Raw genomic sequence first — 26266 nt, 5'->3', positions numbered from 1 at the left:
AATGAATGAGGAGTCTGTGTTAGTGGAGCAGTGTTATTTGCCACAGAGCTATTGTCAGTCTGACAGGGCCCTCAGGCGAAGCCACAGATATAAAGTATACAGTATTTATAAGAGTTTAAACAGAGCATCACTGGGGATGAATCTGCCCATTCTATACATTCTATTTCTGGAATGTGATAGAAACCAAATGTTAACCAGACAGTCTTTGACCTGAGGATGTCATCATCTGTCTGTGTGTATGTGCGTTTCGGTACAGTCAAGGATTCTCCAACACAGAATGCACACAGCTTATCTGTGTGTACACATTTGTGCCACTGAGTGTATTTACTTTTGTGTGCTTCTGTGGATTTGAGCTGTATTTGCATGTGTTTGTGTGTGTGTGTGTGTGTGTGTGTGTGTGTGTGTGTGTGTGTGTGTTTTGGCCATTCCTCGAGCACATGTCCTAACGCTCCCTGACATCTGGTGACCATACCTCGTCTCAGGCTCTCTGACTGTACTTCGCAAGCCATGGGAACTGCTGCTGTGTAGGTTGCTGCGGTGTGTGCATGGATGTGTGTGTGACGCAAAGAAAGAGAGCGAGCGAGAGATGACCTCAGGATTCGTGCAGATGTTTCCACAGCCTGTGTGCAGCTTTGTGATGGTTTCTCCCAACAAGCCTGATGAATCCAAGTTGCTGTATTCTCTTCCGTCCTTGTTTTTCTTTATTTTTTTCTTTATTTTTTTAAAAAGACAAGATCTCTGCACCAAAACATTGTGTCCAGTTTGTTCTGGTAGAAAGTGAAAAAAACAATGTGCAGAAATAAAATGAATTACTTTACAAATAGTAAAAGAAAGATTTTTCCGTCACTTTTCATCTCTTTTCTTTTCTCTTTTATTTTATTCTGCTCTATTTTGATTCTGTGCCATTCAATACCTTCCCTTACTTTGTTATTCAGTTCTCTTTATTCTATTCCATGTCACTCTTCACTCAATTTTGCTCTCTTTGAGAGGTGGTCTAACGTTTATTCACATTTTGGGGGGTTTTCCATGATGGTTATATATTTAGCGAACAGGAAACGTCCCAGAAATCCTGGTTCTGCTCCCACTGAGAGAGAGAGAGAGGGAGAGAGATGAAGCCACATACACATCTCATGCCCTTCAGCCCTAAACAGGGTTGTCCTGGGATCTGCTTTGTTTATATTCCCATGCATTTTAATGAAAATAAATTCACAGACAGTGACTCCACATCGCCTCTCTCTGTTTGGTATTTTTGTCCTACTCACTGTCCACCTCCACCGGCCTCCAACCGTCAGCCTCATTCATCTCCAACATGAAGTTAAGGATTGTTTTCTCCACCTCAGGTTCAACCTGCGTGCCATTTAGAGACTTCAAGGCCTAATCCCTCCTCTTTCGATAGCCTGTAGACCCTAACCCGTCTCAACCCTCAATAAGCCTTGACCTCTGACCCCTCTAATACTTCACTTCCTTCCTGCGTACACCCAGGGCTCATTTTTCTCCCTGTCTCCGCAGAAATAGAAGTTGAATGGTGCATACGTTGACAGTTTAGTGGGAATTTGCGGTTTAATTTTTGGTCTTGATGTAGATTTTTTTGTAGAGTTGGAGTTTAAATCTGTCTATGTCTAATGTCCCAAATTAGTTTGCTGTACTGTTGAAACCACACACTGGGGAAAAACTTGCTTCTGTGATATCACCCAACCATCAAACTAAACAAGACTGTATCCGTTTAATTGAGTTGGATAATATACTGAGTGCATAAGAAGCTATTAAGTCTCTGCTCAACTTCAAATTGAATGAACGGAAACCTTAAATGGCCCGAAGGGATCTTGTTTTGCAGATATTAAAACATTAAGTCGATACAACAGCAAGCATTAATACATCACCATGCTCTGCCTCTCCCAGCCATTTTTCCCTTTCTCACATTCAATAAAAAAAAGGAATGAAAGTACTGACAGTATCAATCTACAGCAGTGAAAACCTGAGATTTAAATGACTTGACATCTCTTGTGTTTTTTTGTTGTTGTTTTTTTGTCTCTCAGGAGAAGCGAAAACGGCAAGCAGAAATCGAAGACAAAAGAAGCCAGCTCGATGACCTGGTGCTACAGCTACAACATCTCAGGGTTGGTTTGCTTGTGTGTGTATGTGTGTGTGTGCGTGTGGTTCTTACTTCCATAGGAACATAGTTTTACTTGAAGAGCAGGTTTGGTTGAGTAAAACAAGTGGTGAGAATAGGGATTTATGATTAAGAATTGGGTTTTAGATTAAAGCGAACTCCAGTTCCCACAGAGTATATCAAAATTATATCACCAATCATCACGAGGGGGATGCTGGCCTGTAGCTGACGCTGAACTCTGACCACTCTGTGGAATTTTATCAATAAAATGCTATCAAAAAAATCAAAAGTTTATGAGATGTAAAAGCAGTTTTCTGGACCATCTCAGCGACAAATAGTTTGTTGCATAGGGTAATTGACCAGCAGCTTCCTCTGAGAACCAGCCTGCTCTCTGCTCTCTCTCATGCTGTTTAATGGACTTTCCATTTCCTGTTGAGCTGCAACACACAACTGTTCTGAGCTGGACTCTTAAAGGGAAGGTGTGGAGTTGTTGCTATTCATCAGAAACAATCAAATAAACAATTTTACCCAACTGTCAGAAAGAAAATTGAGCATATTTTGAGTAGACCAGGCCTCAGCAGACAATGCTGGGTAGGGTTAACTTAGCTCTGAAATCATCGGGATGTTTACATGGTCCCAGACTCAGATCAACACCTCCTTTCTGAGAGGCTTGGATCATGCAACACCAGAGGTCCTTATCAAATCTCTGGGCTCCAGTCTCCATTTCCTCTCCCAGGCCACTACGTCTCTGGAGATCAGACTACAAAGCCTGCTTCATGCTGCCTGGCTGTGTGGCACTCAGAGGTAATGGCCATTAAATGGGACTGTGAGACCAGATGCTGATTACATCTGGAGTTCAAGCCTGCTGTTGTTGTATGCTGTACACTGGCTCTGGACATCAGAAGAGGCTTGATTTTCTCAGACAGAGCAAAGCACTAACGTCTTCAGGTTAGGATGCACTCAGGTCATATCGTTCACTCTTTCCCATTTTTCTCTGAGGAGCACGGAAAGTACACAGAATAGATACAACTAGAATTTAAAGCTTGTGCCTACCAGTCAAGTTGCACTGTTTTGTGAGGTCACAGTGACCTTTGACCACCAAATTCTTATCAGTTCATCCTTGAGTCCAAGTTTCCCTCAGGGTGTTCCTGAAATATCACATTTATGAAAACAGGATGGGCAGCCCAGGGGCATATTGCCTCCAGCCATGGCTGTTGCCAGTGCTGAGGCATTTGAGTTCTTGAGTCTGAGCTACCAGACACCAGGTGCGGCACCCTGCAGGCCTAGCAGTTTCGGTCTCAACCATGAACCACAATTCCCTCAGTTCAGCAGGGGACCATTGCTGCATCTTATTCCACATCACAGTTCCCTCATTTCCTGTCATCTTTCTACCTCCAGCTATCTTTCCATCCATCCATCCATACAGGCATAAAATTAAATAATTTAAAAAACTGAACGATTGGCTGAATAATTATCATCCAATAGTCCAGAGTTAGCATTTATGTGTATGAAAATGCTGCATGTCATTACTTATTATAACTGCTGGCTTCCCTGTGGGTTTCTGCAATGCAGCACTGATTGAACAAAACTACAGTGTAGTTACTGCACTAGACTGAAATGTCAGCAGTTAATGTCATATGTAATTTGTTATAATTATAACTTTCCATGCAGGGTAACAGGAGAAAATGGTGCAGTACAATCTAGACACACACACCTAAATGTAGAAGTTACATGTGGACAAGTATACAGTACATACACATGTAAAACTGATGCATTTCTATCTGCAAATGATAAATTTTTCGAGGTCAAATTCAGGTAGAGCTGGGTCACTTACATTTAAGTGCCCAGTAAGACTTAAATTAGTTTGACTGTATATCTTGGAGCTGGGCCCAGACCGTTGAGATCTGGACTCAAGACTGAGATCAAACCCAGGTACAACAGTTGTGTGTCAGCGTAACCATCATTAAGAGCTGTACCGCATTAAACATAACACACAGTGCACATGGCTTTGATTAATGTTTCTCTTTTGTCCATATTTCCATAAGTGGGTTTTAAATGCTGGAAAACACCAGTGTACAGAAATTTAAGTTACTTAATAAAAGATTCATTCATGCTAACTGTGTGTAAAGCCTCTAATTAGAGAATGGAATGTATTTTTATTGCAAATATTAAAACTGGCCGTCATACATATTTGTAGTGTAATGGGTACCCACAGCCGTTTCCCCACCCACCGGGCATCTGTGCAGCATTTAGGGCAGCAGGAATGTTTTGAATAATTCCTTTTGGAGGTGAAGCAATTATACATCACCAGTGCAGTATGCAAAAAAGTGCAAAAGTGCAAATATATGTTAGAATTCAACTCCTTTTTACCCGTACAACAATTATTCATGTAGATGTTGTAAAAACATGATGAGGAAACAGAAATCAAACACTGTCAAAAGCAGAAGCTTTAGCAGAATGTATTTTAAGAGATGTCACATGGTATATCAGTGCTCAAAATATATAGGACGTCCATATCTGGTGTGTGTCCACCTGACAGGGCTGGTCATGTGCTTTTCTGAGCTTGTGCATGAGGTCAAGGCACCAATTTTTCATAATTTAAAGGTTCAAGATTTCTACTCAAATGACTGCTGCCTGAAAGCTGCTCAGTGTTTTTTTTAAACTCACAATCTGTCAACAGTTTGTTTCCCCATTTACGCAGCGCTTATTGTTTGAATGTGAAATCTCTGTTTACTTGAAACACACTCTTGGCTTACCAGCAGTGGCTGGCAGTAATCATTAGGGGGGTCTGTTTATGTGTGTTTGGATTGGAGGGTTTTTCTGGAAAGAAGAAAACAGTCAGGCCTGTGCTGTTCAGCCAAGAGAAACTCTGCTCCGACAGGCCTGCACACCAGGAGCACTGAGATGGAAGTCAAGATGGAGCGCACCGCTACCTGTCAGCCAGAAAGTGACTAACAAATTTATCTGTGCACACAAGTAATTAAACACACATACATGTACGTGTAAAAGACGCACATGGGAACAGAATGAAACTGTTGAGGAAGGCACGTGAGCATGCTCTGTCTCCTGATCGCTCTCTCAAGGCGAAGAACTATGTTTGGGGAAAAAGAGGAAGAGGGATTGAGTAGATTAAGAGAGATGAATGGGTGTCACACACACACATTTGTAAAGTTTTCTTGTGAGCGTCATCATTGACTCCATTCATCCTCTAACTTCTACCCTCAACATGAACTCAACTTCACCATTAACCTGAAACTCAATATCTGACCTTAAACCAACAGTTGGCTCAAGTCTGAAACAAGGCTTCATCTCTTATCTCCCACATACAATAACCCACACTGTTTGTTGCAATGTTTAGTCTGGTGGTAAATCAAACAGTAAATGTGTTATAATAAATTCAGGCAATGAATATACAGCTGAAACAATGTGTAAGCAGCCACTTGCACTGAATCAGTCTATAATGGATGAAGACGGATTGTAGGTGAAACAGCTGTAATTTCACCAGCAGCGGCACCTCCATGTTTTAAATATACTGGGACTCATTTGGTAGCTGTTTACAGTCACTGTCCCTGCAGCTGTTTAGCTGTTTAATTTGTCCTCACTTGCTCTAACCTGGTTAAAACTGCAAAATGGGAAATCTAACAGCAAGGATGGGAAAGCTAGCTGCATTAGGGCTGATGGTTATTAACCCACAGACTCAGAACCAATCAGCTTGACTTCTTCAGATTTACTTTATCACCTATATTTAACCATGAAAGTTACATTTCTAGTAGGGCTGCATAATGAACCGAAATATAATCGAAATCACAATATGTGCCACAACGTAGTTTTGTTTGCATTGTTGGAACCATAAGTGCTGTGGTGCTACAGAGATACCCCAGCCTACAAATCATACTTTCCCGATGTAAGGGAACATGACTGTTTGGTACAAGCCCCAACAAAAATCACATCATCATCATTTTAAAAAAATTTCAGTGAAAATGAAATGAAAACTGAAATTATGACTCATATCGCAATCACAATATCTGCCAAAATAATCACAATATATATTTTTTGGTGGTTCAGCCCTAATGCAGGGGGCACAATGATCTGGCAGAGGCAAGTTCAAATTTTACAAAAGAGAAGGTGAGACGGGGAACACCAACACATGTAAAATACAAACATCTGTGGTTAGATTAGATTTCAGGAAAGCATTTAATTCAGTCGAGTTGACGAAGAGGGTGTGTGACTTAACTTACAACTCTGAATATGTGAAGCACGTTATGTGTGAGGTTGGCTTGGCTATGTGGGTGTGCAGCAGCCACACACACAGACACAAACAAACAAATAGCCCCGATGTCACATTCTGACAGCAGGTGGGAAAATGCTTTGGAATAATTTCTGCAGAGCTCAGTGTGTGTGTGTGTGTGTGTGTGTGTGTGCACTCATACTGTTAATTGTTAGCTCTACGACCCAGAGCCAAGCAACAGTTTGACGGTAAACAGCCAAAGGTGAAGCTAAGTGTTCCCGCTCGACTCTGTTGTGGTAACAAAACAGAGCTCCAGACAGACACAGAGACATTAGTGGCATAAACACACAGCTCTGGCATTCATCTTTAAAACATTAAAGAGGTCCAGCGGCCCCTGGATGAAGAGACGATTGCTACTTTCACCCTGTGTGTTCAAATGTGTTGTGGAGACAAAGTTGCAGACAGGTCTGCTATAAAGACAGAAACAGAACAGAAACAGAATAATCCTATTAGTTTTCTGAAAGATCAGTGTGCAAGACCATGAAAACAGGAAAAACATAGTGTAAGAGAGAAGACAGATATTAGTCTTTATTCTTGTTGAGATGGACAGTTTGATGTCTCCTCAGATGGCAGCTGGATAACAGCTGTTCTTATATTTTCGCATCAGACAGCCAAGGAATGATCAAATGCTCACATACAAGAATTTTCACACATTGAACTGTAGTTAAAATAAAATCTGATTAAAAAAAAAAAAAAATACAGAAGTGAAAGCACAAGGGAGATTCACTGCAATTTAAGAGAAAATGAAAATGCTCAGGAATAAAGAAAAGCAACCCTGTTTCTTTTCTGCATAATAAATCTTTTATGCAGATATGTAGATCACTAAATCACTCACTGTAGATCATGAGGACAAAGTTCTGTAGTATTCTGGCTTGATGCAATTCACTGTTGAATTAGAAACAGCTGAGTTTAGAGTTTAAAACTATGTGCATGTGCGGGCCTACATGTTTGTTTATTTGTCGTAGCTGTGCTTGGCAGTCATCTCACAAATTTCTAACAAATTAGTCCCCATGATGGAGCTCCACTGGCTGCTAATAATGTCTAAAAATACTGCATCACAAAGTGGCTCAGAGGGCAGAGCTATTTGAAGTGTTGCAGCACAGTCTGACTAATCCGACCATGTAGATGTTTTTTTTTTTACTCCAAAACACTGTGAGTTGCAGTTATGAGAGTGTGAATAAGTATATCTGCCAAAATGTCAAACTTTTCCTTTATATCACCTTAATTTGCTCTGTAAGCACCTAACATGTCCCTTTTTCTCATCCCCAGTCCAAAGCCATGCGTGAGCGATGGCTCCTCCAGGGAATGGATGTGGAGGAAGCAGAGGCACGGTGGAAACAGCTGGAACAGGATGAAGAACAAGGGAAGAGGCTGGAAGACATGATACATAGGTAAGGTGCATTCGCTAATGCAGTTTGGACTTTGATTAGTCTCTGTGCTCATTTTTTTGGTTGTGTTGCAGTTTGTTGTAGGAAGTAACACGTTTCCAGTACCAGTACGATCACACTGATAGTGAGCGGACGCGAACAGCAAGTTATCACATCTGTTTTTGTTAGCACACATCTGCTTTTCTTTCTAGCACTGTGTATTCTTCAGTTTTGACTGATCTGAGGTTATTATTTCCTAAAACACCAATCATACTTTCTACTTGCCTTTCCTTCCTTCCTTTCAGTCCTCGGTCCAGTCTTCAGTTCTGGCACAGACTTTTACATCCTACCCACGTGCTCTAAATTGGAAATAGTAAACAACAATGTGGCTCCAACCAGCTTCTCCCACTAGTCTGCTGATAAGGAAACATCAGATACAGTATGCATCACGTTTGATGCCACTAATCAAGAAGTGAGACAATTTTAACTGCAAAGTGGTGACATGTGGTAGATCGCCATGGCTAAATCAAACTCTGAGAATGTCAATAATTGTATACTTCAGTTACATCAGCCATATTTAAAGCAGCAAACCAGAGTCCCAGCATAGGGCTCAAATTTTGTGAGCCTACATGCCGCTCAACACAAACACACTGATACTGTATAGTGGTTAAAATGAATACACACACACACACACAAAGTGGTGTAAGTTGAGCAGTCCTCTGGAATCTAGCAGTTCTGTAACCTTAGACCAAAATCTACATTTCTCCTGAGCGCTGATGTGAAAGCGAACACCAAGAGCTTCTGTTTGTACTGTATATGTGACTTCTCTGAAAACAGATCTGACAAGTAGGGAATATATAGATCAATAAGAAAAAAAAGATGAAGGAGGCATGAGAGAAAATAAGAGCTGGAGGGAGAGAAGAGGGAAATCATAAAGCCGAGAGAGAAAGTTACAAGATAGAAGACAAGTTGTAATTGTTAGAGGAAGAGGGTGATGTGAGTCTGTGTGCGCTTCCTGCGTTTGTGTCTCTGGGAGGAGCTTCCTGATTCCCATCAAGCATTGCTGTGAGATAGTCACTTATTCCCCTATGAAGTTGGGCCATGATGAGATCATCAGGGCTATGAATAAAGTGTCTTGCCAGCGTGATGTGTTGGCACAATCAGCCATGAGTGTTTTCCATTGGCAGGGTGTGAGAACTGGGCTGGGCAGCACCTCGTCTTCTGTGACACAGAACAAACACTGTAGGTTCGGATTTTTCCTTTTAAAGATGTTCAGGAGTGGTCTGAAGTGAGGATTAATCCAATTTCTCCTGAAGGGGAAAGTAACTAATCTTAGAAATGAAGAGAAAGTTGCCGGATATTGTTTGAAGCACAAAATTAATGAATGAATTGTGTGATCACTGTATGTGTATCAGAACCTGCCAACATTTTTGGTGGCCTGGTGGCTACTTGGTGAGAATATTTATCTCTATATACTGTAGCATTCAGAGGATAGGAAGTAACACAGCTCAGAGTGCGTATTATAACCTCTTCTTTCTTCAGACTACACATAGACATCTGTTAATGCTAAAGCTGGCTATGTTGCAATAACAAAACTTACAGTTAGCTCCTAAAGTTAAAGCCATTGAAAGTTCCTAAAATGCCAGAGGAATTAAAAATGAAGGGGCGAAAAAGAAACGCCTCCAAATAGGATTTTTCCTCAGTGTAGGGGGCAAGACAAATTGTGAGTACACAGCCTACAGCAGTAGAAACGCTTGGCACCATGTAGGAAGGGTAGAGGGAAATCCAACTCCACATAGACTCCTGCATCAGGGAAAAATCATAATTAGATATTATTTATGGAAAAAATCTCAGTAGAAGATGGACTGCTGCGAGTAAAGTTGAAACTAAGCAGCCAACATGAAATGCAGATTTATTATTTCATACTTTGTGCATTTGAGCGACGGCAATCAGAGCACACTCAGAAAATTAGGCTTGTGGAGAGGTTCTGGGTCAATTTGGCATCTGTGAGTCACGCTCACGGCCCACCTCCTCATCTATCACATCTCTGCATGAAAGACACTTTGTTAGCCAGCAGCTACTGTAACTTATCACCAGCTCCGAAATAACATCAACATTCGCTCTGGTATAAACAGAACTGCAGTGAATGGTCAAAGAGAGAGCATTGTAGACTCAGAGTACAGTTGTGATTGTGGAGCTGCTTCGTGTGAATCACTTCATTCAGCTGCTGCTGAATAGACTTGTTGTCTGACAGTAGGAGACAGTGTAGTTTGTGGTTTAAATTACTTACAAAAGCAATTAAAACCACAAAGATAACTTTTTACTGTGCCCCACTGTCAGTTGTTTATTGTCTGGTTTCACTTTTTTTTTTACAGTGCAGGCTTAAGAGTGGAGCCATATCCTGCTTTATTCACCCCCCACCTCCCCCCACCCCACACCTTACTAGACAGAGTCCCCTAGACAACTGTATGACAAGGATAACCTGAATTATTTAGTATAACTCAGCTCCCAAAGTTAAAGGATCAGTTTTCACAAACACACTTAGTTTCAAAATCACCTTCGTTGGGTCAGAAAAATCCAGTTTTTCTAGAAGTTGGTGCATGCTCTGTGATACAGCTGTCCCTTGTTTTGTTTTAGACACAGTCCCAAGTAATAGCCTTTTTTCCATTTTGGCCAATATTAATGGTAACATATATCAGTCATCATCTTGAAAACCAACCACACTCACTCACTCTCTCATTTCATATCCTCAGCTATGTCTCAAACATTTTTCTCAATATTTAGTAAGGATCAGATAACCTGACATTTTTCCTGCTAGTTTATACACGAGCAGGAGCCGTGTTTTTCAGGCAGTCACTGTTGTGAACCAGGGTCTCAGATGTGTGCTGAAAATTGCTTTAAGAGGACCTCAGCTGTCTGGGATTAAATTCTCGAGGCTTTCGGAGAACAATCTTCTCCGGCGGGTAAAATAAAGTCGCAGAGAACATGTGTGGGAGTCTGAGGAGTGCCTTCAGTCACACAGTTCCTCAACTTGAAAACAAAATTGTTTTACTAAATTACAAAGTCAGTGAAAAACGTGTTGTGTGTCAATCATTTGTTTGCGATATCATGCTGTGAGGACGGGAGATATTTCTATTTAGGTCTTTTGGACAGGACAAGACACTGATGGACAGGTCATGCCCATCTGGGTGCGTGTGTGTGTGTGTATGTTCATTTCAGGCAAAGGGTGTGGCATCTATATTTACACTCCGTGGGACAACATCCCAGAATATCCCGTAACCCAGGCAACCAGAGTCTTTCCACTACTGATAGAGACAGAGGCGAATAGTTGGGACGAATGTGGAGTGTGCATTATCTGTGTGCATTCTTGTGCGTGAAAGGGAGTGTGCATAAAGCCACAATCATGTTTAAACCTATGAAAACTACACCTACCTCCACCTATAAACATTTCTGAAATAGACTCCACTGTCTCGGTACTAAAAGCACAGAAGCCCAGATGTCTTGTTCGTCCCACTTTTATGGCTGTAGGACTAATAAGACAGGCACTAGCGGACACTTTAACGACAGAAGGTGACAGAGACAAAGCTGCAGCTCTTCCACAGATGCTTGTATTGTTTCATGCACTGGAGAACACATAAACAGGAGTGAAAGAAAGAGGAGGAACAGCTGTATCTGTCGATGGAGAACAAATCTAGTACAACTGAGAATTAACTGTATCAAAAAAAAAAAAAAAGAAAATGAGCAAGAAAGGAAAAAGAGTCCCCTCATATCAGCCATATAATTATGCAAACCTAATGGAAAACACATTATAAAAAACAAAAAACAAAGACATAAGGACAACAGCAGTGTCTTTGTGTGGTGTTATAAGTGCTGCCTGCTGTTGACCTTAAACTGGAAATCATATAAAGTGAGGGGGGGGAAAACAGCAACAGTACAATCTTTGTGCAGACTATTTCATACACATACTTAAGGTCATTGAGCCTGGAGAGCACAGACAGAGAAAGAGAAAAAAGAGATGGGAAATAGAGGCAGTTTGTGTGGTAGTTCTCCCTGTTGTAACCCTACTTGAGGCACTTTCAGAGCGACAGAGCGATGAAGAAATAGCGGCCATTGTGTGCAAGGGGAGATGCTAACTTTGCAGAGCCAGGAGAACAAACAGACAGAGGGAGGCAGAATGAGAGAGTGCGGTAGTTTTACAGATATCCCTATCATTACATGCACAGGCTAAGTAAACAGAGAGAGGGATACAGCGGGACAATGTGGCACTGACCCGACCCGTATCCACACTGTGCTACTTTCGGATCGTCGCTTGGTTCTTATTGCACAGACAGCTCCATGCAGATGTCGCCAGTGTAGGGGAGCAGTCTGGTTTTTGTCCCTCCACAGCGGCAGGGCAAGTTTCTCAACTCATCGGAGAAGTGATTTGCACAGTCTTTGTTTTGTTTATCCAGGAAACAGATTGTTTTAGGTTATTTAAAACATAGACATTTGTATCCAGAGCGAGCTTCATTATACTTTGCAGCAGTGACAAAAACTAGGCCACTGCAGCAAGATGAAGCCATGCATTTACAAAACTGTGTATTTAACCTCTTTATTGAATTTGTTCATACTTAACATAATCTGCATGTATGTCACATGTAGTAACCCCCAGTCAAGCTGTAGTTACAGCACTACAGGAACTGTAAGCAGGTCTAAATCTATACATGTAAGTTACTGATACACTGACCCATAATGCCTGCTCTTACCATCGACTAATGATATTAAAGGAACAGTTCCACATTTTGGGATTCACTTTGTTGATTGATTGAGAAGATTGATTTCAGCAAATTAGCTTAGCTTAGCATAAAGACTGGAAACAGGGGGAAACAGCTAGCTTTGCTCGTTCCGGCACCTCTAAAGTAAATTGTTTAATTTGTAGGGGAAAAAAAATACATACAAAACCAAAGGCAGAGTAACTTCCTAGACCCTTGGCTGGTTGCCTAGCAACCTCAAGGCTTATCTACATAGGGTAAAGTTTTCCCCGTCTTCACTTGCCATGCTAAACTAAGATAACCAGTTGCTGTCAGTAGCTCCATATTTCCAGCACAGAAACGCTCGAGAGTGGCGTTGATCTTCTCATCCAATTTTCAGCAGGCAAATGAGCCTATTTCACAAAATTGTCGAACAATTCGTTCAACTTTGTTAGCGGCGCGTGTGTTACATGATCTCCCCTCTTCTTTTCCTGTTTTTGTGTGAGCTAACACTGTTATTCTTAATTCCTGCCTCTGCAGTGGCCTGTTTTCTTCACGGGGGATCAATAACCTTTCATCGTATCTCTTCTAACTATCAATCAATTACCAGACCAGAAATGCTCTTAGTTATGAACTGTGCTGACAAATAGAGTCTGTATGATACACGAGGTCCAGCAGGAAGTCTGACTAGAGCAAACTATACTTATTGCAACCAGCCCACTGAAGTGCCCTGGATCGTGTTTCATAATGTTCTAAGAATATTTGTCTTGTTCTTCGCAGTATGAGAGCACGTAGTTTTTAACTGAGCAGAAACGTGCAGTTCAGCTCAGCTGTGTATCAATGGAAAGTTTACCTGCCCTTGTTTTTGAGCTTATCAACATTTCCGAAACTATTTTATCCTGAGCCAAATAAAAGTGCAGTGAAAAAATATATGTGACAAAGTTCAGACTAAGGCACCATGTTAGGAGAGACTGGACAAGCATGTGTACGTGTTTTACTGTATCAGATCAAAAACAACCTCCTGTTTCTTTTTTGTCTCAGTTTGAAATGTAGGTGCTTGGTTCATGTTTCCAAAAATCAAAACCATCATACGTTTAATATCTATCTCGATGTCAAAAGAAATCTTTTCAGGCAAAACTGGTTGTATATACAGAGGAATGAAAAAGCACTGTACTCCGTCACGGCCATTTGCTTCAACAAAACACAAATGTCTCATCATTCCTTTGGGACGCTGGAGTTTATGATCTGGCTTTTATCTGTATATTCCCTCCTTTTGTGTCGAGTCTTCTAATTTAAGCCTATTATCCTGTTCCTCTCAGTTCAAGTCAGTTTAAATGAGTGTCAACAAAAGGCAGGAACTACAAAGACATCAGGCTAATTATTTTTGCTAAAGGACAGTGAATTGTTATATATTTAGTTTGCTGCTAAATAGAATGTTCATTAATGCTGGAGCAACATATTGTGTGACATAAAAGGTTAATATATAATTTCAATTTGGTGATTAATTGATTCATCAGTTGCTTCAGTTGTTCAATCAAGCACAAACACCAAACACGGTGACAGCTGGTGTCAGAGGATTTGCTGCTTTTCTCTGCTTCATATCACTGTAAGCTGAATATCTTTGGGTTAGGGACTGTCGGTCGACATCACAACGACATCATCATGAGCTCTCAGAAATTGTGATGAAGATTTTTGACTTTTCATTAGCTAAACTGTTAAGCAGTTAAGTGGTAATAAAATATCAATTGAGAATACAACCTGCGGTCCCCGATCAGTCATGTATCTCAAGGACTGGAACCTTAAAGACAGGTCTTCCATCAATCAAAAACTGGGATGTTATTATGTAAACCCACTGAATGTGTTATTAGTACCAAGTGCCTTCACATGATACACAGTAAAAGTGCTAGTTTGTGTGCGTATGTGCACATAATAGTAGAGTTGAAACATAGCAAAGTGCTACTACTACTCACTAACTACTGACATTTGTAGTTTTGCTCTGGACTTTTCTTGACGACTATTTGTTTAACACTTATTTGATCTTAAGTAAATTATAGCTTATGTAATATTTTTCCACCACCACCTCTAATAAAGAGCTTTGGGTGTATAGATTAGTATCTGGCCCTGTCATTATGCCTACAGCACAACCTGTAATTTGTCTTTGTGTAGATTTTAAACTCTAAACAATGGTGATGACGACCTGGGTCAGATATATAAATAATGTATCTTTAGTTCTGTGTGTGAATTTTAAACAAGGACAGTTCATCCCTCATGACAAAAGTCGGAAGCAACAGAGAGCTGTATGAGTTACAGCTCCTGTGTCTGTGAGCAGGGTGTAAAAAAAGATCATAAGGTGAGGCCAAATATAATATGGGAAAGAGAACTGGGGTGGATGGTGTGCACTACGCCCACAACTCCTCTGAGTGATGTGAATTTAATCAGTTACATTAACATGGGCGAGCAGCAGGTGCAGGTACAGCAGGTGCTCCTTATCTGCTTTTATGCCAAATGTCAGTCTTCGCATCTTGTTTGTGATCTGGAAAACAGAACAACACTCAAAACACAGTGTTCTTTAACAGCATATAAATCTCTACCTTTGTGTATCAGAGAGTGGCGAGGGACAGCGTGCAGGTACATGATTCAGCTTTTGATAAGTTGCAATGAAAACAGGAATGTTAGTTCTCATCTTCTTCACTTTCATGGTCACCTCCTCGTACTGACAGTCACGTGTCAGTTGTTTTGTCCCTGAACTAACGCTGAACTGACACACAGCCGCCCAATAAACATTTAGCAGCCAAGCATCCAATTACGTCTTAACCCAATTTGAGCATCTCACACTGGTTCTTTCATTATTGATGTAAACTGACTCAAATTAAAGCTGGCAATTGGCGCTGTAATGTAGTGCCCATTATTTCATTTAGGCTGAGGTACAAAAGTATGTAACTGTCCTTATATTTAAACTCTGGACTGTAGATTATTTAATCATCAGAGCAGCTCTTTGGTTTGAAACTTCAGGGGAAGAACTTTACCTAGAAAACAACAACAACTACATACAACACACACAATAAAATGTTTAAAAACACACTCTTCTTTATGGTGCGGTTAGACCTTCTTCCTCTTTTATACCCTCAGTCTGTCATTGCCTCTGTCTGTCTGTGTATCACTGACACATCACAGACATGGACACATGTTCACACACACACACACACACACACACACACATTCCCACCACACATAAAACCAGATGTCTGCTCCACCTCCTCCTCCGCCTGTATGATGTGGAAAGCAGTTGCTGCCCACCCAGTCGTATCCATGGCAACTGTCCTGCGGGTTGGTTGACAGGGCGGGACAGTGACATCACTGGTCTCTTTCAGGATTGCCACAGAGATAGCAACATTGCCAGACAAGGAAGTGAAAGAAAAGGTGGAGAAAATGAAGAGAGGAAAGGAGGGACAGCGTGAGGTTATGGCCTCATCGCACACACACAATACACACATGCTCACACCTGCAAAAGCCACATATCCTATTGTGCAATAAGGAAAACACCGTCAGCCAGTGATAAAATATAAGTATTAGATGGTTTTGTAAGTCTAGACTTTTTGGGGTTGTATTTTTGATACATACATCTTTTACACAGCTTTTTTATATATATACACACACACACACACAAATAAATAAATATGCTATATATAAATCATGACCTATTTCTAATGAACGTGATGCTGGCTTGGTGTTGTTACTGCGGGAAGGGTCATTTAAAAAGCAGTTGCTTCATGTTACTTCTCAGTCTGTGCTCACGGTTTGGTCATGTTTGATCACTAGAGGGTGCCAGACACAAGTATGGCCGGTGTGTTCACCTTTACTCAACACAATAACAGGGTTTGAGGCAGTCAAAAACAAACCTAATCTAAATCCAATCTCCTGTAGTAAATGCTGCCTTTTGAAGTTTTACAAAGCTTGTGATTTCTGGATTTGGTCTCCTACCTGGTCCTTGTTTTTTCAGTGGATAAACTCATTGCAAATTATTAGGTACCGCAGACGCAGTATGAGTCACCACAGGAGTACAACAATGATATCTGAGTGACTTTTTATTGGCAGTGACAGCTCATATTCACAAAGAAAGATTTAGATTCACGATAACACAATTAATTCTAGTGTTAAGAACTTTTGACAGGGATTTATGCGCAACAAATGCTGACATGATGCCACCCTATCTAAAACTTGCCTTGTAGGATGCTCCTCATAATACTGCAACTAAAGGGGTAACGGAGTAGGATGAAATACCTACATCCTCATCCGGTCACAAATCTTGCTTCTCGACCATTTTGGTAAGACCTCATGCAGCTCATAGGAAGCAGAAGTAAAATCCATTTCCAGTCAGAAAAGGAAAAAAGGAAATGAGACAGGGAGGAGCGGGGAAGGGAGGGAACGGGGCACACACATCTGCTGTGCTTAGAAAAGACGTGAAGTAAAACAAGACACGAGCGAGGAATCCTTCATCTACAACCTAATGGACACAGTTACTGGAAACAATGTACAGTTTGTGTGTTAGTTTGTCTGTCGAGAAGTACAAGTGTACAGCTATGATCAGTGTAAGCGGGACAGGGATGGGACAAATTCATTCTCAAACATTTCATCTACTTGTGGACGAACTTTAACAACGTTTTAAAACTGCACACATCTCTGCTCTGAGACAGCAAACTGACATTTACCAACCTTCAAGTTCATTCAGAAGATGTATTTGTGACATTGACTATTGTTTCATATCTGTGTGCAAACCACTCATTTTTTGTGTGGAGCAGTTTAGAACACGACGGAGGAGCTTAAATAAAAGTGGGTGACGTAACACAGCTAATAAGCTACATCAGCTTCTTCCATTTTGGCCTGTCCAGATGTCAGTCCCATCAGAGGTCTTGCTATTGGTCAGATGTGTGTGTCTATGACTTAAAAAAAATGTATCTACCAGTCACAGGCACTAGTCTCAGTTCTAGATGGCCTGTGAGCCTGTGGATACTGTCGGTGGCTGCCTGCAGAGAGCGGTGAGACTCGCTGCTGCAGTTTGGTTGTTAGTTAACACAGCTTTTAGTGTCTGTTGATATTAATAATTGTTTTGCAAACTGATGTAAACACTTTCATCATCTTCAATTCATTTCCTATTTCTGCCGCTGCCATGATACAACGTAAAAGTCAGCAGCTTTTTGTTTGTTTAGTGGAAAATGAATTAGCAAGTAGCATCAACAGAATCATCACAATAAGTCAGGCTAAAGTGATCATGTCACCTACAACCTGATATTGAATTGCTTTACTTTCACGCAGGTCCCTCTGCACAGCCTGTCAGCTTGCCCTGCACTCATATGGCCTGAAAGCTGTGAAATGTGTAACACTCAAATACCCCACAAATTTAGAGGTCCAGACCCAGGACATACACATACCACTCACCTTTCCTCTTCCTCCTCCTCAAATTCTCTCTCTTTTGTTTGCTTTTTTTTTTTAACATGGTCATTTAAATTTATCTCATGTCTGTAAATTATTTTTTCTCCATGTTTGCCTATCACCATACTGATATGTCCATTGTAGGGCACGCTGTCCTTTGTGTGTGACATCAAGTGTTCACTTGAGGTAATTTTACCGTAAGAAATTCTCGTCTAGAATAGTCTACAAATAAAGTTCAAGTAGTCCACTTAGATAAACTGATTGCACATTGTGATGCAGTCCTTGCAACTCGTTCCAAGGCTGGGTGGTTGTTTCTCATGCCAGCAAGGCTGGGGTTAAATATAGGAAGTACAGTCCAGCATTAGTGTGCTTATAAATAACAACTGCAGTCATTACTCCTGGACAACAAAATACACTCAGATATAAAGTTGCAGCAAATGCTTGAAAGTTACTCAAGAAAAGATGAGCTTGCTAAAAATAACAGTATTGTGGTGAAATAAGTGACTCTCCCTGTGTAATGCCACCTGCGGTATACTATAGGTATAAACAAAATCAATTTTTCATTAAGCAGCCGAGTTGCTATCAGGTTCTGGTGCAACATTAGCTCAGTGTGCTGCATTATAATGGACAATACACTCTGATAAGATGCTGGCTGTCTTCAGAATGGACAGTGGTTTTACAATAGCTGTCCTGCATGTTGCTATGTTTGTTACATTTGTGCTGGAGCAGAGACAATAGACAGATAGTTTGTGAATACATAGACCCTTGAATCATCTGATTTCAAATAACACTGAACGACCCTGAACTGCGGCGATTTTTTGAAACCAGACAATGGCTGAAGGGCAGAGTTACGTGAGGCCAATTATATGATAAGAAACTGGTCTCATGCTTTTGTTCAATATTCAGATGAAAACAAGCGTTCACATGTAAGTACTGCGTGATTACATTCAGCAGAGACAAACAACAGTGACAGATGCAGCAAACAAAGGCTTTACTTCTTAGCGCAGACTAACCCTACAGCTGCTCCAAACCAATACACAACCTCTAATGCAATGCGCATGTATACAATTTTATTTTTAATATACCATGTGGCGAAGATGTCTCAGAGCGTGTATATTAATGAAGAAGGGTACTTGGTCCTCTCAGTTATCAAAGCTTTGAAATCAAGTATTTGTTGTGCTGCAGTATAATGCTGAGGTGTATCATCCAAACATCACACAAGTCATGAGTAGAAACACTGGCAGATGGTGCTGTGATTAGTGTGAACTGTGGATTAGTTTAGTCAAACTTCAGTGATCAGCACCAAACACCAGTTTTTTTTTTGTTTTTTTTTTCTAGTTTCTTTTGTTAGCGCCAACAAATCCAAAAATATCCCCCCCAAGAGCACCGTTGATATTTTGGAAAATCGTCATCACAGTTGACAGTTGAATTGGGCCTATTCAGGATTACAACCTCTGTCAAGTGCTTCAGATAAAAGTCCCCCAAATAGTAAACAGTACAGTCAGGACCGGGAGTGCTAGTGCTCGCTCACGGTCACTGAAGCTGATACGATGAGTGAACTCTATTGATTCTGGTCCACTGTGGGAAGACCCACTGTTTATGTGATTGTTATGAACTATGACATCTCTTTTATACACACATGCTCACACACACACACACACACACACACACACACACACAAACACACACACACACACTGACGCACAAATTCCTTGCGTCCCCGAGGAGTGTGTTCTGTGCACTGGCAGACGGTGAGGAAGCGACCCTGGTCCTCCTCCCTGGCTGTTTCCTAGTATTGTTGTTACATCCATCTCTTAAATGTCCTCGTGAGCATGAACGTGTGTGATCTTGTATGTGTACACAGGCCTATTTTAGGTGGAGTTTTAGGATTGATATCTGTCTTAAGACAGAGAAAAAATGACAGAATGGCCATGTCTAAGTTTGTCCTGGTAGCGGGGTCAGAACTAAGTGTATGACTCTGACTGTGGACACCTTGGTTCTGTCTCCCAGCAGCAGACCTTTTCATAACCTTACAAAAGAAGTCATTTTAGATTGTTGTGTCTCTCATACTGGTACACCGTTGGATGGACTACTTGAAATCACTGACTTTAGATCAGATCAGGATTTATGTGATTACTTTAACCCCAAAACTACACACAGTGATTCTCACACCTTCCACACCTAGGATTGGCAGCAGAGGATGCCGCACATGGATCACGTAATTCTTCAGCCTCCATGTCAGACTAATCTCACTGAACAACTCAATCATAATTACACAATATATTGTGCAGAACTGCTGAGTTTTAGTCCCATAAATCTACCACATTCTGCCGGGTTTTAAATAAACAATCAGGCTGCTTCAGCAAATGTTACAATGTTTTTTTTCTAACCTGTAAAAGCATTTGTGTTAGACACAGCTCATCATTCTGGACACTATTATAAACTGTGGTGCCCAATAAACTATGAGACTACATCATGCTGATTCCGGTTTTTTCATCAGCTCTCGGCCAGATGGTCGTTCATGATCCCTCATCTCCGTCTGGTCATTTCATGTTTTGAGCATCTGGATTGTATCCAGATCAGAATTATACACTTGAAAAGGCTGGTGTCAGTTCACCCAGGAGGCACTGAGAGCAGACTGAAATCTGAGGGCCTGAACCAGGTGGCCCGAGGCATATTTTAACCACATGATATACAGTACAGTGCAGTGTAAATGATCTGTCTCTGCGAGCAGCATCCTGAAGCACAAACGTATGTATGAAGGGTGTGCATTGTTGTGTACTTTTACTTTACATGAAATAAGTGGTTTTCAGACAAGCTAACCAGTTACCATGTGTAAATACAATATGATTCTTTTTACACTTTCAGCTTGTTAGGGTATGAGTTGATTCCCTGATGTTAAAGAACGCAGCGGATTTTTTCTTTATAGGGCAGCAGCCGTCTTGACTCTGAAACTTTTCCGACGTCCTGACAGAGATTGTTCTCTTACTCTTTTGTGTTTACAGGCTGGAGTCAGAAATCGGTGCGCTTGAAAGTGAGGAGTCTCAGATCTCAGCCAAAGAGCAGGTTCTACGAGAACGTCTGAAAGAGACGGAGCGCTCCATAGAGGACCTGCAGAAGGTACATGAACGTGAACTGCTTATATCCTTGGAAAGCGACTGACTGCTAGCTTTGAAAGAAACATGCGACCACTGAAATCACTCTTCTGTCACTAGTCAGCACTGATACTACTGTTGTGTAGTAACTAGGCCACCCCCTACAGAGGATTTTCACTTCTCACAATCTGTTATCACTTTCATGTTTAATTGCACTGTAATGACTTCACTTTTTTACTCATGTATTAGTGTAATTAAAAAAACTGTGACAATGTCGTATAGATCTCTTGCTGCTAATTAAAAACGCGAGCGTGCTACGTATAAAGGAGAATGTTTGCAGAACACAACTGTGAAGTTTTAACTGCATTGTAAAGCATTCATTAAAATGAACCTGGCAGTCATGTTGCTGTGGATGCTAAACGTTGGGGAGGTATCACCAAAGCAGGGTTTGGGTTTATGATAACATTTACTTTTCAAACATAGCTGGTTATTTTCAAACTAGTGACAGGAGACTGTATGTAAATACTATAAAAGTAGCATCGTTCCCTAATTTTTTATTTTTTTTTTAAATGAGATGATGGTGGTAAATGAGAAAAGACAGAAAGGGATTGTGGTCCTCGAAAGCTTTCCAGTGAACAAAGCTCTGAAATATTATCTCATTATTTCATATGTTCTCTCACACTTTGTTTTGAATAATAGTTTTTGTGCTAGAAAGCCTTGAATCATCATTATTTTTCAAAAGATTCAGAATATGGCTCATATGGATTTTCTCCTGTCTCTCTTTCAGAGCCTGATGACCCAGGATGGAGGTATGAGCAATGACACACACACACACACACACACACACAAACACAAACACACACACACACACACACACTAAAAAGGCACACCTCACTAGGATGGTGTCCACCCCTGAGTTATTGTTGTTTCCCAGCAATGGGGTCCCTCTCTCTTCTGTGCGTGTGTGTGCGCGCGCGTATGTGTGTGTGTGTGTGTGTGAATAATAGTCTCGCTGAGGCAGGAGAGATGCAGGCCAGAGCACGCTCCTGAACCCCCAAACACACACTCAGCCATACCCACAAACGCACGCATAGACATATATGTACATACACACATGCACTGAAACGCACACATACACACACAAACCTCAGCTCAGCGAGACTATTGAAGCGGACACACACACAAGGCCATGACTCTGCAGCCTGCAGTCGTTGGCTTTATCCCCCCCTATTCACCAGCAAGCCCTGTAAGCCCCTAAAGCTTTGTTCCTGATATCACACACACACAAAGCAGTAACAAATACACAAACACACACACACGCACACACGCGCACACACACATACTTCTGCTGCATAAGCACTGAACCTCAGGGGTGCTAGAGTTGCCGTGGACACAGGAACAGAGATGAAGAGAGTTAGACAGCGTTTTTGTGTGTGTGTGTGTGTGTGTGTGTGTGTGTGTGTGTGTGTGTGTGTGTGTGGAATAGGGGCGGGCAGGGTCACTCGGGGGTGTGGTTAGTTTCTCTGTTGGGGGGCTGGGCTGTATGTGCGTGTGTGTTTTTGTGTCAGGGTGTGGTTACACATAACTGAGGTGCGTGTATTTGTGCGCACCCAGCATGCATGTGTGTGTATCAGCATGTTAGACAGTGTGTGTGTGTGTGTGTGTGTGCGTGCGTGCGTGCGCGCAGGTGTGTGACTCTCCCTCTCGGCCTCTAACGTCCCTCTGACAATGTGTCATTTCCCCTCCTGTGCTCCTGCTCACTAGATGCCACCTGCTGCATGTCTGCCCCCCTCTCGGACTGCACGGACCCCGATCCCGACCACCTCGTCCCGGCCACGCAGCCCCGGACCAGCCCACCTGCCTCTGGAGAGCACGCCATACCAAGACCTGGTAAGACAGAGGGAGGAGAGGAGGGTGAGGGACATGGAGAGAGGAGAGAGGGAGGGAGGGAGGGAGGAAGGGAGGACGGGAATGTTTTGGGCTGCAGCCAAGTTGGATTAAAACCACGACAAACTCACGCGCACATGGAGGGCGGACAGGCACGGACACGCACACGCTTGCACAAATTCAGTTAAATCTCATGTGAACTTCAAGTTACATCAAAGATTACGTGTCCATGTGTGCTGAGAAAAACCAACACAATTATAAACTCAGACTGACATATACTCAACCAGTGTGTGTCCACATATACTTAAAGACTAGAATTTATCCAATAGAATTAAAATTGATTATTAATTATTTTTGTTATCAAAAAAATGGATTTATTGTAATTTACTGTGAGTAGGATCAATAGGTATCAGTGCCAGCTTCAATGTAGGTATCAGTATAAGTCGGTTTTTACTGGTATCAGCAGCAGTATCTTCATTTGTAGTGAAATCAGATTAGTATCAGGGAAAGTATCAACACAACTTTCACTCTCCATGATAGAATTACTATATTTTTTGTTTTTGTTTTAGATTACTTTTACTACCGTAATACTACAATGTTGTATTACTGCATTCTGCTTATTATTATTATGGACCTCAGTTCTGGTATCAGTGGGTTTAGGATTGATAATATTTTATTCTAGATATTTGTGTTTTAGTCTTTATTCTGAGTTAAACAGTTTCTGTTAGAGTTTGTTGAGAGAAAAAGCTAAATGTTTTCATGTTAAAAGGCTTGTGTTCAGTTTAGTGTTTCTTTGTTTCTTTGTATTTAGTGATGCTGACTTTGCACTGGGAAATAGCTCTACAAAATAAAAGCTCAGCTTCTGGACCAGTTTGATTAAATTGGACTGTTGTACTTATGACTGATGTGTAGTTTCATATAAAAAGACAAGTGTAAGAACAAAATTTCATAACTTCAGCTTTCAGTTAGAATGAAACTGATTAATTGAAGCTTAGGAAACCACAACATGTTTTCAAACCTGTATGTTTAGTAGTGTAGAGTAACCCTAAGTGACCTAGACGCAGAAGATACGCACAGTTGACTGGAAGTGCCATCTGTACTTGTCCTCAGTAAGTTTAGGCACGGTGAGGTAAAGTCTGTGCAGTTCACTCACCTGCATCTGTGGTTTGTATTTCTGAAGAACTTTTTCTGTTGTGCAAATTTGATTAATAGCAGTCTGAATAAGTTTGTGAGAGAACACTGTGTCCACGTCCTCACGCTTCACTCCCTCCACCTTTTCTTCCCAACACCCCCCACCCCCTCCACTGGCCCCTCCCCAACCCTTCACTCTTCCTTTAAACCTTTCTCCCTTCTGCATCAACCCCCCTCCCTCCTCCCTCACTCCACCCCTCCTCTCCCCTCCTCTCCCCTCCTAACAGCCATGTTTGCCATGGAGATCAACGTGCAGCATGACCCACAGACCGGCGAGCAGCGCATCCTGTCAGCCAACCGCGTGAGCCCGCTGGATGCAGCGTCACGTGGCGTCAAAGTCTATGACGATGGCAGAAAAGTGGTCTACGAGGTCACTTCCTCTGGGGGCGTGTCAACTACCACTTTGGAGAATGGCTGGAGCTCCGCACAGGTGGACCAGCTGATCCAGCGCGCTGCCAGACCTGTTGTACGAGGAGGAGATGGTGGGAGGGGTCAGGTGATGGTGACCCCAGCTGCCCCTCAGGCCTACGTTTCCCCAGCAGATGTTGACGATCTGTCCCCACCCTCCTGCGCCCCACCATCCATCCCTTCCAGCCCGCCAGCCCAGGTCACCCTGCAGAGGGAGACCCGGCTGGGCATGATGCCCCCCTCTCCTCCTGTCACAACCCAGCCTGTCTCCTCAGCCCACCCAGGCAACGAGCTCACCTCCCCACCTCAAGCCAGTGCGGAGCACCCAGTCACCATGGTGTTCCTTGGCTACCAGGACGTTGACGACACGAGCGAGAGCAGGCGACTGCTAGGCTTTGATGGCGCCGTGAAGGCCGAGGTGGTTCTGATCGACGAAGACGATGAGAAATCGCTGAGGGAGAAGACGGTCACTGACCTGTCCGTCATCGACGGCACGGCGGCTGACCTTGTGTCGGGGCGGCCGGCCACATCTGAGGCTGTCAGCACGGAACTGTCATCTGATGGCCGTGAGCCTGACAGCACCTCTTCGCCCCCTGCGAATCCTGACGCCAACACAGCTCCCCCACCTGGCCTCACCCCCGCCACAGGTACAGACAAGAGGAAACGCTGCGAGTGCTGCATCCTCATGTGACTGAATCTTCCTCCTCTTCCACCCTTTTATTATTACCCACAACACCCTTCTCTTCTCCTCTGTCTCTGGATGGTTACTAACAGAAGCCCTGCCTTCCTCCTCCTCCTCTGGACTCTGATCGGCTGGCACGCACACGCACACGCTCACGCACACATGCTCTTGTCTGACCTTTGACTTTTTACTCAGTTACATTATCACCTCCACATCTCTCCTCTTTCGTTTGGCCACTGTGTCACCATGGAGGCTCTGCCTTCCCGCCTCCCTTCTCCTGCAGCAACACAGTAAACTTCATAAATTCAGATCATGATGCAGGAGTTAAGCTGTTGTCGTGCTGCTGTGTTTACGGTGAAATCAGACAGATGGCGGAAATTGATGTTTCTTGTCAAGCAGCTTAAACCAGGTTATATGAACCTCCTCTCAGTGGTCAGTAAGACTTCACGGACAATCAGTCACATTGCCATGCTGTCGAACCAAACAGTTTCGTTTGGCTCGAAGGACAATCAACAGATCACCGCCTTGAACAAGCCAGTTTATAAAACATTCAAAAGACAGACACAGTCTCAGTTATTTTTTTAATTTCTCTATTCAGTAACTTCCCACTTCCTTTTCTCTCAACCCTCTGCTCAACAGATTTCCCCACTGTTGTCTCAAACATACACATATACACACCACACGCCCAACCTAAGAACTCAAACACCTGACACCCCCCCTTCCCTACACAGACTCTCTCTGACCAGGGCGGAGAGGAGGGTACTTGTTGCCTTGGTTTCTTTATGTGCCTCTTCATTCTTCCACATCCTAACAAAAGACAGAGATAATTAGGAGTTTCTATTAGACTTTTACTTCAGTTTGCTGTTGTTATCTGAACATTTTCCTCTCTTTTCTTTTGAAACTTCAAAGGCCATTGAATTGTTGGGATGCCTGTTTCCGTGGGAAACTGAGGTTTTTGACACTGTAGTTTGTAGTAACACGACTCTCTCACTCTTTCCCTCATCTCTCTCTCATTCTCTCTCTCTCTCTCTCTCTCTCTCTCTGATAATTTTTCTCCATTAACTCCAGCTATTCCACT

At 42.2% G+C, this 26266-nt stretch overlaps 1 protein-coding gene across 3 annotated transcripts in view; it reads left to right on the top strand.

Annotated features, from left to right (window-relative positions):
- The window catches only part of palm2akap2 (PALM2 and AKAP2 fusion), an 81862-nt gene that overhangs the window by 17631 nt on the left and 37965 nt on the right, over positions 1-26266 (top strand). For 2 of the 3 annotated variants that reach the window (XM_071466897.1, XM_071466898.1), the window contains exons 3-8: positions 2037-2117; positions 7668-7789; positions 20931-21045; positions 21808-21829; positions 22785-22910; positions 24326-25153. In XM_071466897.1, coding sequence (XP_071322998.1) covers positions 2037-2117; positions 7668-7789; positions 20931-21045; positions 21808-21829; positions 22785-22910; positions 24326-25153 — 1294 coding nt within the window. The remainder of the gene's footprint in view (positions 1-2036; positions 2118-7667; positions 7790-20930; positions 21046-21807; positions 21830-22784; positions 22911-24325; positions 25154-26266) is intronic. The other variant, XM_071466899.1, reaches the window with a different exon arrangement.

Source organism: Trachinotus anak, unplaced genomic scaffold (genome assembly GCF_046630095.1).
Source record: "Trachinotus anak isolate AG129_WGS33_773 ecotype Australia unplaced genomic scaffold, CSIRO_AGI_Tana_v1 ptg000028l, whole genome shotgun sequence".
Lineage (NCBI taxonomy): Eukaryota > Metazoa > Chordata > Actinopteri > Carangiformes > Carangidae > Trachinotus > Trachinotus anak.
This window is presented reverse-complemented; position numbering and strand designations above follow the sequence as displayed.